The 15245-nt window shown below is 41.8% G+C and overlaps 1 protein-coding gene and 1 long non-coding RNA gene across 5 annotated transcripts in view; one reads left to right on the top strand and one right to left on the bottom strand.

The window, feature by feature from the left end:
* Window positions 1-2772: 2772 nt before the first annotated feature.
* Window positions 2773-15245, bottom strand: part of LOC110532106 (intermediate filament family orphan 2) — a 42110-nt gene continuing 29637 nt past the window's right edge. Inside the window, exons 4-9 of one of the 4 annotated variants that reach the window (XM_021615723.3) lie at window positions 8973-9158; window positions 8640-8806; window positions 8017-8206; window positions 6961-7059; window positions 6568-6704; window positions 2773-6401 (exon numbers count right to left, since the gene is read on the bottom strand). In XM_021615723.3, the coding sequence (XP_021471398.2) occupies window positions 6296-6401; window positions 6568-6704; window positions 6961-7059; window positions 8017-8206; window positions 8640-8806; window positions 8973-9158 (885 nt within the window). In that variant the 3' untranslated portion in view covers window positions 2773-6295. The remainder of the gene's footprint in view (window positions 6402-6567; window positions 6705-6960; window positions 7060-8016; window positions 8207-8639; window positions 8807-8972; window positions 9159-15245) is intronic. The other 3 variants (XM_090184332.1, XM_021615725.3, XM_090184333.1) reach the window with 3 other exon arrangements.
* On the top strand, window positions 11240-14198 carry LOC110532109 (uncharacterized). The gene is made up of 5 exons (XR_002474807.3): window positions 11240-12119; window positions 12586-12913; window positions 13033-13723; window positions 13876-13924; window positions 14041-14198. It is a non-coding gene; the product is annotated as an uncharacterized LOC110532109 (long non-coding RNA).

Below are 15245 nucleotides of genomic sequence, written 5' to 3'. Positions count from 1 at the left end.
GAGGCAAAAACAATGGAGGGAAGCTTTTCTCCTCTGAACCTATTTATAACTTTACTGAGGAGGTAGTGAAGAGGTTGTTTCTCCCTGTTCTCATACCTACTGCGCCCTGGGGGGGGGGGGGGGGGGGGGGTGGGTTCTTATCCCTCAATGGAGATAGAGAGATAGAGCACATTAAGAAAGCAAGGAACCTCTCAAGATGGTGGCAACATCAATGACATAGGTAACGTCTGTCCTCCCCACTGAGTCTGCTGTTGAGAAACGGAGAGATGCCAGTCTTCCTCAAGCTGAGGCTGTCCAGAAAGGCAGAGGGAAGTTCAGCTTCCTGTCAAAAATGTTCAAGATCAACTCTAAGGTAGACAAGAGATATACAGATGTGCTGGTTAAAGTGTTATTATTATATATATTTTTTGTAACAATAACAATATTTTGTCTAAGTTGTCATTGAGCAAAAAAGGAGCCAAAACCCGCAGACACTCGGCCGTCCGTGGAATGAGTGTGAATAGGTATATTGGAGGCGAAGTCAGGTGCAGGAGAGCAGAGTATAATGAACAGGCGCACTTTTATTATAGTTCCAAAAAACGAGAGCACTACATAAATCAAACGCGCTCAAAAAAAAAAAAAAACATAAAAGTAAAGCACGTAAACTAACATGAAACAATTACACACAAAACATGATGGGAAACAGAGGGTTAAATACAAGTAGCTTAATTGGCGAAATGAAAACCAGGTGTGTATGGAAACAAGACAAGACAAATGGATAGATGAAAAATGGAGCAGCGTTGGCTAGAAAGCCGGTGACGTTGATCGCCGAACGCCGCCCGAACAAGGAGAGGAGCCGACTTCGGCGGAAGTCGTGACAATGAGTTTGACACATGTTGTGGAGGAAGTCTAATTATGAACTCGTTAAATCTCATTTCATTTATCTAATTGTAGCTTTGGTCTTTTCTCTCTATACTGAACAAAAATATAAAACGCAACATGTAAAGTGTTGGTTACATGTTTCAGGAGCTGAAATAAAAAATCCCAGAAAGGTTCTATACTGTGGAGGCAAAAAAGCTTATTTCTGTCAAATTGTGCACAAATTTGTTTACATCCCTGTTAGTGAGCATTTCTCCTTTGCCAAGATAATCCATCCATCTGACAGCAGTGGCATATCAAGAAGTTGATTAAACAGCATGATCGTTATACAGGTGCAAATTGTGCTGGGGACAATAAAAGGCCACTCTAAAATGTGCAGTTTTGTCACACAACACAATGTCATTTTAGAGAATTTGGCAGTATGTCCAACCGGCCTCGCAATTGCAATCCACATCTAACTACGCCAGTCCAGGACCTCCACATCTGGCTTTTTCACCTGCAGGATCATCTGAGACCAGCCACCCGGATAGCTGATGAAACTCTGGGTTTGCACAACTGTCAGAAACCGTCTCAGGGAAGCTCGTCTGCGTGCTTGTTGTCCTCTCCAGGGTCTTTACCTGACTGCATTTCGGCGTCATAACCGACTTCAGTGGGCAAATGCTCACCTTCGATTGCCACTGGCAATCTGGAGAAATGTGCTATTCACAGATGAATCCCGTTTTCGACTGTACCGGGCAGATGGCGTCGTGGGGGAGAGCGGTTTGCTGATGTCAGTGTTGTGAACAGAGTGCCCCATGGTGGCAGTGGGGTTACGGTATTAGCAGGCATAAGCTACGGACAGCGAACAATTGTATCAATGTCAATTTGAATGCACAGAGATAACGTGACAAGATCCCAAGACCCATTGTCGTGCCATTCATTTGCCGCCATCTCATGTTTCAGCATGATAATGCACAGCCCCATGTCGCAAGGATCTGTACACAATTCCTGGAAGCTGAAAATGTCCCAGTTCTTTCATGGCCTGCACTCACCAGACATGTCACCCATTGAACTTGTTTGGGATGCTCTGGATCGACGTGTACAACAGTGGTGTTCCAGTTCCCGCCAATATACAGCAACGTCACACAGCCATTGAAGAGGAGTGGGTTCAACATTCCACAGGCAACAATCAACAGCCCATGCGAAGAAGATGTCACGAGGCAAATGGTCACACCAGATACTGTCTGGTTTTCTGATCCACGCCCCTACCTTTTAAGGTATCTGTGACCAACAGATGCGTATCTCTTCCCCAGTCATGTGGGAATACATTTTTTAGAATTGATTGATTTCCTCATATGAACTGTAACTCAGTAAAATATTTGAAATTGTTGCATGCTGTATTTATATATTTGTTACAGTATATCTTTTCTATCTAATATTTCACACAGTGGTGAATGTAACTGTCTGAAATGTGTAGCAACATTCTAGTAATTCAGATTCATTATATTTGTCATCAAGCCAAGAGAAGCACAAATTGAAATCTTACACAGTAGCCTGTCAATTTGCTATCTGTGTAACAACTCGTTGGTGGTAGGAAGAGTGGACCAAAGCGCAGCGTGGAACGTGTTCATGATTATTTTATTTCAAAAACACTCAAACAAAATAACAAACGCGCACAGTTCTGTCAGGCCAGAAAACAAGATCCCACAAAACCCAAACGGAAAATGACAACTTATATATGATCCCCAATCAGAGACAGCGATAGACAGCTGCCTGATTGGGAACCACACTCGGCCAAAACAAAGAAATAGAAAACATAGACTTTCCCACCTGAGTCACACCCTGAGCTAACCAAACATAGAGAATAATAGGGACCTCTTAAGGTCAGGGCGTGACAATCTGCCCCAAGAGATAACGTTAAAATAAAGATCAGTCTTTTTTATTAAAACAATGTTTATTAAATATATGGTTCAGTCACACAGTAGATTTGCAAGCATCTGCATTTAGCAACATTCTGCACATAAAATACAAATATGAATCTTGCAGCTAGCAAATCCCTGGCACCCATGACTGTTCCCAAAGAAACTAACAGATATATTCAAATACGAATGTCAAAAATCAATTTACACATGATTATCCCTTTATATGATTCAAAATTGCTCTTCCATTTTTGGAGAGCATACAAACTATAATGAAATCTAGACATACAGTACATCAATAACAGGCTGTGTGTATCATGATTCATAAATGTTAGTGCTAAAGTAGCATTTTAACAAAAATAAAACAATGTAATAAGGCAATTCTTATTGATTCTGAGTCCAGCATATCAGTAGCCTGGTCCCAGATCTGTTTGTTCTGTCTTGCCATCTCCTATGGTTGTTCGAATGCCAAATCGACCATAGGAGTTGGCTTTACAGCACAAACAGATCTGAGACCAGGCTAGTGTATCAGTAGGCACACGGGTATTATTTAGATGACCATATTTGGTCATATTTACCCTCTGAAAATACTGAGTGACACCATTCCTCAGAGAGAGTGGAGTCATCTGACACACCACGTTGAGGCCAGATGTGCTGAGCGTTGGCACTGGTGCAATGTTTGAAACCGGTTCATTTTCTAACATATTTTCGAACATAACAAGTTAGGAAAAAGGTAAATAGCTTTTAGCTTTGTATTTTGGTGTCTTTGATTCCCTTCCGAAAATGATAGGTGCAAATTTGCACTGGTGCAAATGATAAGTATATCTGGCCCCAAGTCTTCTAGGCTGTCAGATTAACAGACGGATCATAATTTCCCAGCAAAAAAAAACTAACGGAGGTTAGTCCAGAAAAATAAGGCTTGCTTATTGCATAGTACAGTACTTCAACTCAGTTTTACCCCTCCTGTGATGGCTACGTCCAGATATGGGGGAACTTAAATTCTACCAATTCATACAGTACCTGCAAAGGCACTCTGGGCCTTCTTTGTATGCGCATAAGCAATGGCATCTACATTAAGGCAATCTCAGAACGAACCTAAATCTGACTTCAGTGAGTGAAGATTGACGTCGTGTCCAGTACGTGAAATGCATTTTCCCTGTCAACGCGTAGGCCTAGATTCAATCAGATGAAGCTTTAAACGGCGATAGCCAACACCCACATAGCTGATATTTTGCCGGTGTCGGAGGTGTAACTGCGTTGACGCTGTCAAATAGGGGAGCAGCTGCTCTTGTGATCATTGCCACTAAGCCAGAGTTCTGAATGCAAAAATGTAGGCTACAGTTGAAGTCGGAAGTTTACATACACCTTATCCTTATACATTTAAACTCAGTTTTTCACAATTCCTGACATTTAATCCTAGTATTTGGTAGCATTGCATTGAAATTGTTTAACTTGGGTCAAACGTTTCGGGTAGCCTTCCACAAGTTTCCCACAAAAGTTGGGTGAATTTTGGCCCATTCCTCCTGACAGAGCTGGTGTAACTGAGTCAGGTTTGTAGGCCTCCTTGCCTGCACACGCTTATTCAGTTCTGCCCACAAATTTTCTATGGGATTGAGGTCAGGGCTTTGTAATGGCCACTCCAATACCTTGACTTTGTTGTCCTTAAGCCATTTTGCCACAACTTTGGAAGTATGCTTGGGGTCATTGTCCATTTGGAAGACCCATTTGCAACCAAGCTTTAACTTCCTGACTGATGTCTTGAGATGTTGCTTCAATATATCCACAGAATTTTCCTTCCTCATGTCAATTAGCCATCAGAAGCATCTAAACCCATGACAACATTTTCTGGAATTTTCCAAGCTTTTAAAGGCACAGTCAACTTTGTGTATGTAAACTTCTGACCCACTGGAATTGTGATATTACAAGTGAATTATAAGTGAAATAATAAACAATTGTTGGCAAAATTACTTGTGTCACGCACAAAGTAGATGTCCTAACCGACTTGCAAAAACTATAGTTTTTAATTATTATTATTTGTTTTTTTTTACCCTTTTTTCTCCCCAATTTCGTGGTATCCAATTGTTGTAGTAGCTACTATCTGTTGCTACAACTCCCGTTCGGGCTCGGGAGAGACGAAGGCTGAATGTCATGCGTCCTCCGATACACAACCCAACCAGCAGAACCTGCTTCTTAACACAGCGCGCATCCAACCCGGAAGCCAGCCGCACCAATGTGTCGGAGGCTACACCGTGCACCTGGCAACCTTGGCTAGCGCGCACTGCGCCCGGCCCGCCACAGGAGTCGCTGGTGCGCGATGAGACAAGGAGATCCCTACCGACCAATCCCTCCCTAACCCGGACGAAGCTAGGCCTTACGACAGAGCCTGGGCGCGAACCCAGGGACAGTACAGCGCCCTTAACCACTGCGCCACCCGGGAGGCCCAAAACTATAGTTTGTTAAACAAGACATTTGTGGAGTGGTTGAAAAACAAGTTTTAATGACTCCAACCTAAGTGTATGTAAACTTCTGACTTCAACTGGATGTAGAAATAATGATGCTCAAATTGAAAATCACTCAACTGAATAATGAGGATTTCTATCAGCCTAATCCAGGTGTAGATTACATCTCACGGTTCAGCGTTCCAACTTGTAAATAACGCTGCATGGAATTTCTGTTCATGCGACTCTCTGCGGCTAATGGCGATGTCTGCTTTAGGTATAGTGCTCGGAGCCGCTTGTGGATTTGACAGTTCTAATGCAGTTCCACCTCAGGCACCGCCAAAACAACTGCTATGCAGATGTCGGCTAGCGTGGATCTGATAGAACCTAGGCCTTATTTTGAATTATAAACTGGGTGGTTCGAGCCCTGAATGCTGATTGTCTGAAAGTCGTGGTATATCAGCCCGTATACCACGGGTATGACAAAACATTTATTTTTACTCTTCTAATTACGTTGGTCACCAGTTTATAATAGCAATAAGGCACCTCAGGGGTTTGTGGTATATGGCCAATATACCACTGCTAAGGGCTGTATCCAGGAACTCCACGTTGTGTCGTGCATAAGAACAGCCCTTAACTGTAATAAATTGGGCATACACCACATCCCCTCGGGCCTTATTGCTTAAATATATCCTATGGATCACTGAATGCTTTGCTAGATCACTAATGGCTGAATATGTCCGGTTTCCTTGATCTTAACATGGTTAGGATGAATACTGGGGTGAATACACAGTAAAATGACCATAGGCGTACAGTAAGTTGAGTGTGTGTGGAGATACTTGTGTTTAGTAGGGGTGACCGCTCTGATCAGTGGTAGGCCAATGAGGATCAGTGAGGAGGAACCAACACTGCACCTTATTGTGGAATACAAGTTCGTCCCTATATGGGTAAACCGGTGAAGCACCAATAGTTTCCACAGGGCTCCTCTTAGATCAACTGGAAACCTGCTGAAGAAAAGGGGGACCACAGCATTGAGGAACAAAGGCATTTCCTCCATCATCTTCCCCGGGTCAGGTGGTGGGGTAGCCAGGGGCCGGAGGGTCAAGGGTCAGCTCCTACTGCCTCTCCGTCCTTCTCCAGCTCCTCCTGGATCTCATCACTGTTCCCTGAGTCGCTGCTCGCTACCGAGCTGAACGATGGAGAGTTCCTGCACCAGAGAGAGGGGAAACAAGGATCTATGTATGTCATTGATATCTGTGTGACTATGCCTACTGTGTAGCAAGGCCTTTGTCAAGACACGTCTCAGTGGAACAATGCACCATTGCATTGAAATGCCATTGTTTGCCATGAGTGGAGAAAGAGGTGTTTCTGACCTGCCGGTGCCCCCTGAGCCCTTGATGAGTCTCCTGCAGGTCTCCATCTGCACATCCAGGCCTCTCTTCATAGAACACATCTCCATGTACTCCTGTAGGTGACGGTTCATATCACTCTTAGCTGTAGCCAACTCATACTGAGGAGAGAGCGAGAATCCAAGATGTGGGAGAGAGGAAGAGTCAAAAGGAGAGTAAGATAGGTGAACGATGTAAGAGAGTAAGAGCAAAAGAGTGGGAGGAGATGTGAGAGGGTGGGTCAGAGAGGGAGATTGAAAAGAGAAAGTGGCGCAGAGATTGAGGGGCAAAGACCCTCTGCAGTAATAATTGATGACTAACACACAGGAGAGTGAGTTGCACACATGAACCTTGACCTCTCTTCTCTTGGTCTCTTACCTCTATTTGACCCATGGTCTCCTGGTACTCCTTCTCTCGGTTCTGGAAAAGCATCTCGGTCTCGTCGATCAGGCTGCCCAAACTGCCATCCTGAGAGGCCTAACAATCCCCAACAGACCCATGTAAACTATGTGTACTGTAGCAACGTTCAAAGTGCAGTGGTAGACTTTACTTTGCAGCTTGGAGACACCGTTATCGACAATAAACCCTTTCATAAAGTTTACATTCGTACAGTTGTAAAATGGATAGATAAGGTAGATAAACATCCCACTGGGCACAGACGTCAGTTCAATGTCTAGTTTTGATTTACATTTGGTTGAGATGTCAACTAACATTCATTCAACGTGAAATGAGCAAAACATTTCACCATCTCATTGGATTTAGGTTGAAGTTGGGTTAAAACAAAAAAGAATTCCCTTACGTTGATGACTTTTTTTCGAACCCAATCAGTTTCCCACGTTGATTCAACACCATCGCATTGAGTTTTTTGTTTGAAATGACGTGGAAACAACGTTGACTCAATCAGCTTTTGCCCAGTGGGATCGGTCGAACACACAATTTAGCAATACACACGCCAACACACAATTAGGCAAACAATCAATTCAAATAAATAACGACACCAATTGTATTTTTGACATATATTCCTTAACAGTTTCTGAGGCCACTCAGATGAAATGTCTTACAGTACAAGGGCATGAGGCAGGTAGCCTAGTGGTTAGAGCATTGTGCTAGTAACCAAAAGGTTGCTCGATCGAAAACCCGAGCTGACAAGGTAAAAATCTGTCATTTTGCTCCTGAACAAGGCAGTTAACCCACTGTTCCTAGGCCATCATTGTAAATAAGAATTTGTTCTTAACTGACTTGCCTAGTTAAATAAAGTTTTTTTTTTTAAATGAGGAAATACAGAGGGAAGGCCTAAAAAAAAATCCTTGACAGAGACATACAGGTAACTGACAAAATAAAGCAATTTGAGTAATTTGGCAGTTACCTGTATCTGACATATTAGAAAAGTTCCCAGACACTGCTTTTGGATGAGCAGTAGGGGGCAGCACTAACCTGCCCAGGGCCCTCCCCCTGTCCTTCTGCTGCAGCAGCACTGGCTGCAGCACAGGGGGTGTTGTAGTTGGCAAAGTCCTCCCAGAGGAGCAGTGTCTCCTCATTCTCCTCCCAAGTTAGGCTGTCACAGTCGTCATCAAAGTCAAACGTCTCTCTCCTGGTGACAAAGGAATTATCATCTGAGCAAGTTCTGCAAACAAGAAAGGGAGGGAGAAGAGGGAAGAGGGAGGGGCAGAGAGAAAGAGTGGAGACACGGAGGTGGAAAGGGAGGGGAGAAAAGAAAGAAGACAAAAAAGAAAGGAGGAAAACCAAAACCAAACGGAAAGGCGTGCACATTTTAAAAGGGTTTGCAAATGAAGAGGACAGGGAAGAGAGAAAACAACAGAGACAGTGACTGACAGAGATGAAAACATCACAAAGTAATAAAGCACACATGAAACTGACTATGCGACGCTATCTAACGCTACAGACGACAGTGGGGATTGAATTCACAGATTGATATCATACGACTCAAACAACACAGTTAGTTGGATGACATATCGACTCTAGTCGTTCAGCTGGCACTCATTAGCAATTGAGGCTAAACAAGTTACATAACACAGGTCAAAGGTTCGGCCACTCACAACTGATTGAGCATGCGTTTCATCTCGTCTGTGATGTTGAGTGACTCTACGACCTGCTCCTTCTCCTCCTCTTCATCCTCCTCTCCACCACCAGACTCACTTTCAATCTCAGGACTCCTCTCCTCGTAGACAGCCTTACGCTCTTTCCTCCTGCAAGATGCAGCCCCCTGTGAAACCACACACCACACACTAGTCAGCTGTGTGTGAACGAGTGAAAATGTGTGTGTGTGTGTGTGGAAAAAACATTTCATGGACATTTGTGTCCCATTTTCCACATGGAATGAGCCCTTTACACAAGGGGTACACAAGGGGTATGAAAAGCTATCCAGTTACTTTGCTCTCTGGGGGTGCTCTGGAGGGGCTCATGTGTGGGCTCATGTTGAACATCTTGCTCATGTCTTCTGAGTTGCGTTGCTGAGCCACGTCACAAAGCTTGGCCGTGATGTCAATGCGTCTGCAGATGTCCATGTCCACCTTCATGGCCTTCTTCTGGATCGCAGTGTCCAAGTCCGACATTTCCTACAATAAATATTACATTGGTTATGATGATCAGAGAATATTATACCCATGAGCTGTGTCACCGTCTACTATTTGCCCAATACTGCAAGTAAGAGTGTACAGTTTTCGGAGGCAGGACCTCAACATCATCATCCCATTTTTTAGTTAATCTCATAGTATCTCGAGGCAGTGACTTGCAGTTTAAAAGTAATAAACTCACTTAAAGGGGAAGTTTAAGAATTTTTTGGGGAGTGATTCCATACATTGAAACTAGTTAGGCAGAGTTTGCCTCCTCCCTCTCTCTCCCTGCATTCTACTACTGGAAAAAGTTGAACAACTTATCAACGATAGCCTAAAGTTAGTTCTGAAAAGTGAAAATCCGAAGAGATGGCAGCAAGAGCAAGCTGGTGTTCGGTCCCTGGCTGCACTTTATATAAGAACTATAATAAATATCACTGTTTTCTGTTGACAGATGCAGAAGTAGAGATAAAAACAAGTAAATAAGATGTAAACACTCCTACAGCCGATCTTGCTAATTTACGTGTCTGTAGTAAGCACTTAATCGACAATGACTGCAAAAGAGATATACAATCGTAAACAAAACACCAAAGAAAACTTAAAAAAAGACACAGCTGTTCATTCTGTATACCCATGGAATGGATCTCGTGTCATGCCAAAAAAACAGAAGAGCGTTTGAGAAGGGAAAGCACCAAAGCGAGTGTGCAGAGCAGACTGGTCTCATAAACTAGACAGTAACAGTAAACGTAAATCAGGGACACTCAAATTAGTATGATATACTGTAGTTATGTTTGATATGGTTATATAAATCAGAGGGGTTACTTAAGGCAAAAATAAAAGGAGGGTGGTTGGTCGGGGTGGATGTGTTGGTGTATGATGCGAACGTCTAGCAACCTAAAGGTTATGTGTTTTAATCTCATCACGGACAACTTTAGCATTTTAGCTCATTAGCACCTTTTCAGCTACTTACTACTTTTTAGCTACTTTGCAACTGCTTAGCTAACCCTTCCCAAAACGCGTTTAGCTAACCCTAACTCTAACCATAACCCTTTAACCTAACTCCTAACCTTAACCCGAACGTTAGCCACCTAGCTAACGTTCGGGACATCAAATTGGAATTCGTAACATAGAAGTTTAGCAAATTCGTAACATACAGTACTTTTTTGCAAATTCGTAAAATATTGTACGAAATGCAATTCCTAACATATCATATGACGTGCAATTTGTAACATATATGAAATGGTTGATGGACATCCACAAATGAATACATACCATACAAAACGTAACATATCATTACTAAATGGGGTGTCTCGGATGTACATACAGAATAACAAGAAATGTTGTGCGGAGGTACATAGTCTAATCAATGCAGTTCGAGTTGATCTTATTGTGTTGTAACCATTGCACCATATCATGTAGACATTTAATTTAATTTAAATTGAACCTTTATTTAACCATAGCCTAGGCTCTCTACCGGTTAGCATATGTGCCTTGTCTTTATGACAATGGGGTTGAGGAGATTATAGACAGTAATTGTGTCATTTTACATTGTAACAGACATTAATTGTGTGATCTCACATTGCAGAATAAAAATGAAAGGTGTTGTTGCATTTTAATTACTTATGATCAGGTCTAGTCGCTTTTATTCATAATCATAATCTCCAGTGTCTGATGTGTTGGTTAGCCATGGTTTATTTGCATGAGAACATTTCATGCTTTAACAACTGTATAGCCTTGCGTGAAATACATGGCCCCAGGAACCACCTGGGGTAGGCCTATTTGGCCGCATGTAGTCTGGTCTATTGTGTATTTGTAACCCCCACCTCTACTGTCGATAGTGGTCGTGAGTATCATAACAATTGAATTACTTTTAGCCCCATGGACACAAAACATTTTTATTACAGATTATAAACGTGGTATCACATTATACTTGTGTGTTACTGTTAGAGACTGACTTGATCCCGTGTTAATCTATTTATAATTCTATAATTAGCCTAGCAGTAGTAATTATCATGTTATGGTTGAGATGGTATGATCTATGTGCATTATATTTGTAGCGGTAGTAATTATTGTGTTATGGGTTAGATGGAATGATCTATGTGCATTAAATTTGTAGCGGTAGTAATTATTGTGTTATGGGTTAGATGGAATGATCTATGTGCATTGTATTTGGGCAGAGGGAAAGGGGCCCCGTCTCTTGAGGCCAAGAATGATTCCACGAGGGTTGAATAGTAGTCATGTGTCTGGAGTTAGTGCTGATAGATCATAATTACTAATCTATAACACTTTCTTATATCTTCACTGTTTTATATCATTATCTACTCTTGGTGTGAATGTACCCTTTTTATATATTCTTAGAGATTGAAATGAGTGCTAGGTTTAAGCTCTTTGTGTATGAGAAGTGTAATTATCTAGTGGTCTTCAGTGGACTGTAGGAATGTGTACTTCCAATAACTCAAGGCCTCTCCTGACTGACAAGAAGACCCGTGAAAGGCACGGAGGCATACGAAAGCTCTGGGACACGATAACACCAACAGGAGGAACAGACTCAGTTCTTGCCCAGCAACAGAGATTGATTGTTTAACACAGAAATACAACAAGGTCACTCCTAATCGGAAGGTATAACTATATGTGCTTGTGTGACCTGTAGGGGTGGTTTTGCAGCTGTAACACCCAGTGTTGTGAATAAATCAAGCTTGAGTTTTTCTTGTACCAGAAATTAGAATCCAACAGTTAGGATGGAAGTTTTTCTTTGTCAATACATATGACAATAGTGATTTAGCATATAACCCATACGATATCAACTGTCAATAGCTTTCACGTTTAGAATTGTATGTATCAGGAACTCCCATTGTGTCACAAATAACTGTGAGGTCAATTTCCTCAACTCACTCGGCAGGTTCTGGGCTCAATGGATTGGTCTTCAAAGGACTCCAAAGAACTTCAAGCTACTCTGGCACCCATGTGAGTTGATGTTGTCGACTGGAACTGTTCACACTTTTTCCCAATGTCTGATGTGTTGGCGAGCTATGGCTTATTTGCGTGACAAACTTTCAGGCAACTGTATAGCCTTATGTGGAATACCTGGCCCGACGAACCACCTGTGGTATATGGTCAAATCAAATCAAATTTGATTTGATTGTCCATAGTCTGTCTATTGTGTATTTGTAAGCCCCACCTCACATCGTCAATAGGGGCTACGGGTATAATTACTTTTTAGCAGTATGGCCATATGTTTTACAGGTTAGTAAACATGCTATCACTTGTGTGTTAGGGTGGACATTTTTCTTTGTCAATACACATAACGATAATAATTTGGCATATAACCCATACTATATCAACTATTAATCCCTGTCACATTTCCTTTTGTATATAAATACTGTATGAACTGACAGAATGCTAATGTTGCATTACATTTGTTTTATGAAAGACTGCATCAACAAGTCAAAGCTCCGGGCCTTCCACCCAGCCGGGGCCTGATGTCTTTCAGGCATCCTGGTCCCCTACCCATCTCTTAAAGCTCTGGACCTTCTACCCATGTGTCCCCTACCACTAAGAAGACCAGGCAGGAGGTAACCAGCTCTGTATTTGGCACTTGGCATTGCATTATGAAAACATGCATTTCACATTTGATTCAAATGGGTGACAGTAAAGCTGCTTTAAATTTGTCATAATCTTCTCTCGGGCATCTTGAGTCCATGGGCTTTGCCACTGTGTCCAGAGTTTCAGATTCACCAGAAAGGATCCAAGAGTCTTCGGTAAGTATCCTAGGACAATTGACATATTTTCTATGATTCCATATAGCAAAGTCTTATTCAGTATGTGCTGTTATAATTTCTGAGCTCTTAAGGCCATATTGGAGTATTGTCTTTCTAAGGAGGATCAGGGAAATGCATCCAGCTACAGCAGCCTCCTTCACCTCGTCCTGTGCAACATCCACAATCTCCACCTTCCCAGCTGGACACAAGCTTTAGCTCCCCTGATTACAAGGACCAGGGCTCTGACGACATACTGTACCTCCAACATCCACCAAATCAAGTCTGGAGTCTTGAGTTCGACTCAACCACATCTTAAACAAACCGTGATCAGTGGACCCAAAGGAAGTATACTGTGCATGGAGTCCAAGATCATGGATCTCATTAAGCTTATCCAAAAGTGTTGGTCTGCCATAATCAACACCAGCAAAATATTAAAAGGAAGACAAATCGAGATCAACTGGCAGAGCGCATCAAAGGATGTATGGGGAGTTGGGAATCTTGCCCGAATGTTTGAAGGATGTCACAGGCTAATGTAGTTGCACCGTCTTCAGTGCTTTTCACTGGTGACACTTTCACAGACATAAATTACTAGGCTGAACTATGTCCAATACAGTTCCCTTCACAAACAACATACTTTTTAGTCCTCTTACTTCCTACCCGTCACAACCCAGGATTACAGACAGACCGAAGCAGGAAAAGATCATTTCCACTATGGTTCAGGATGGAAATGAAGGCAAAGCTGTGCACATCTGTGGTGATGGAAGGAATGACAGACCTGGCTGGCTACTCCGCAAAATTTACGACATATAGGTAATTGAAATTATAACCAGATCATAATAAATCATATTCATATCATAATCAATATTTTTTTAAGGGACATTTTAGTTCTGCATAGCACATAGCGTATGAAACAATGGGTTCTCTACTTGACATGAAAATCATTCATTCCTTCATTTATACAGCTTCATGGATGACAAGACCAAGAAAGTAATTCAAGCTAATGTGATTTCGGTAGGTCCATTCATTGCAGTTATTGCTTCCAGTATAGTCAATGTGAATGGTCAAATGTTAATGGTATTTCAAATCTGTTTTTGTATGCCTCTTATTTTTTGTATTTTCCAAAACAGGTCACTGAAGCCACCAGGTCAATTTCAAGGACTGAACAGCATACTGACAGAGGGTGTACCTGTAGCGTTTATAACTACTCTTGTTCACCAGGGCTGGCACAGTTATCGTATAATCGTGTAACAGACACTTATGGACAATAAACGTGAACTCAAAAATATGATTGTCTTAATACATATTCATTTTTTTCAACTTCATATTCAAGTAGATATAGTTTACCCAATAGCAGTTTTCAATTTTAACATGAAGTGGGTCAAATTGGTATTCATTTTACAGGTAGAACTGCATCGTTGGGAGGAGAAGCTGTGTTGTATTCATTACGTTTGTCATAGCTATTTTTCAGAGATGCATTACAAGGCTCAAAACATTTTTCAACAAAAATGACAATTATGACAATAACCGTGGCCATCTGCATGGCAATTAATCATTACCCAAAATGCCATAATCGTCACAGCCTACCTTCCACCATCAATAAGAAAAAGAATGACAGAAGAACACCCAACATGAGCTGGATTTGCTGGCATGTTTCAAAGGGTAAGTTTATAACTATTCCACCAACAGCAGAGATGTCCTTCACTGTCATGTTTGCATTTTTTGATGTTTAGGTAAAATGTTGACATTTCCTCTAATAGGCTTGACAAAGAAACTTCAGTCAAAAGAAAGTCAAAGAAAGGCGACAAAGTGCTAAAATGCGCAGAAGGATGAATATTACATATCATATCTATTGAAATTATATATATTTTTCCAGAAATATGGATCCATAAATGATCAGGTAATGACTACAGATATGATACACTTCTGAAAGTATGTGGATTTGTTCATGCCTATGTATAAAGGCATAGATATGTCAGCATGTTGATACATACCCTTTCCTGGGTTAAAATATTCTACAAATATGTAAGGGGGTGCAAGTGTATCAGGGACGTGTCTTGAAGGGATCTCACCTCAGATATCTCCCTGGACTCATACCGTAACAGGGAGATTTTTGAGGTCCGGATTGGATGCATGTAGAAACTGTCCCATTAAGGAGAATGTCCTAGCTCCATATATGAAATGAAGGACATGCGTATCTGGAGCATGTCTACTCCTTAGATCTAAGAAAATGGCAGATATCCGGAAATATATCGATGAAGATATCCTCTGCTATTGACCCTTTTCGCCCAGTGTCCTAACAAGTAGCTTACCTGTCCTTATACTACAAATATGC

Source organism: Oncorhynchus mykiss, chromosome 9 (genome assembly GCF_057628025.1).
Source record: "Oncorhynchus mykiss isolate SJ-2025 chromosome 9, ASM5762802v1, whole genome shotgun sequence".
In the NCBI taxonomy this organism is placed as follows: Eukaryota; Metazoa; Chordata; class Actinopteri; order Salmoniformes; family Salmonidae; genus Oncorhynchus; species Oncorhynchus mykiss.
Note: the sequence above shows the minus strand (reverse complement) of the source record. Positions and strands in the feature narration are given on the sequence as shown.